The following is a 387-nucleotide window of genomic DNA, read 5'->3' as shown; positions in this document are numbered from 1 at the left end:
GTGCTGTTGAGAGAACATACTACTGACAAGCCCCATCAGTAGTATCCATTGTTACACCCGTAGTATACGTGTGCAATATTAGTTTACCAGTTTTGCATTACTTGTACTGCATGAGTAGTAATATCTTTACTCGTCCATCGGAAACAACTGCACCCGAATTAAATACCACGCAAACATCTCTAGATTCGAAACCGTCCTACTCTCTTTTAACCTGACTACTGATTTGCTTTCTCTCTCTTCCCATTAGGGTCCCCAAGGGCCTCCTGGTACCTGCCCTGCTACTTGTGAGCCTCCTGCCGTTCAACCGACAATCATACAGGTAGGACAATCTCACCCCCCCCCTGGTTTCTCATCTCTGCAATTCTTCAGTCAACTTAGTTTTAGACT

General features: G+C 45.0%; 1 protein-coding gene across 1 annotated transcript in view; it reads left to right on the top strand.

Moving 5' to 3' along the window:
- T265_15753 (hypothetical protein) overlaps positions 1-319 on the top strand; it is a gene marked incomplete at both ends in the record, with an annotated part of 7,675 nt that extends 7,356 nt beyond the window's left edge. Inside the window, one exon of the mRNA XM_009179075.1 lies at positions 248-319. Coding sequence (XP_009177339.1) covers positions 248-319 — 72 coding nt within the window. The remainder of the gene's footprint in view (positions 1-247) is intronic.
- Between the last annotated feature and the right edge of the window lie 68 nt (positions 320-387).

This window comes from Opisthorchis viverrini, assembly GCF_000715545.1.
Source record: "Opisthorchis viverrini unplaced genomic scaffold opera_v5_837, whole genome shotgun sequence".
NCBI classification, from domain to species: Eukaryota; Metazoa; Platyhelminthes; class Trematoda; order Opisthorchiida; family Opisthorchiidae; genus Opisthorchis; species Opisthorchis viverrini.
Note: the sequence above shows the minus strand (reverse complement) of the source record. Positions and strands in the feature narration are given on the sequence as shown.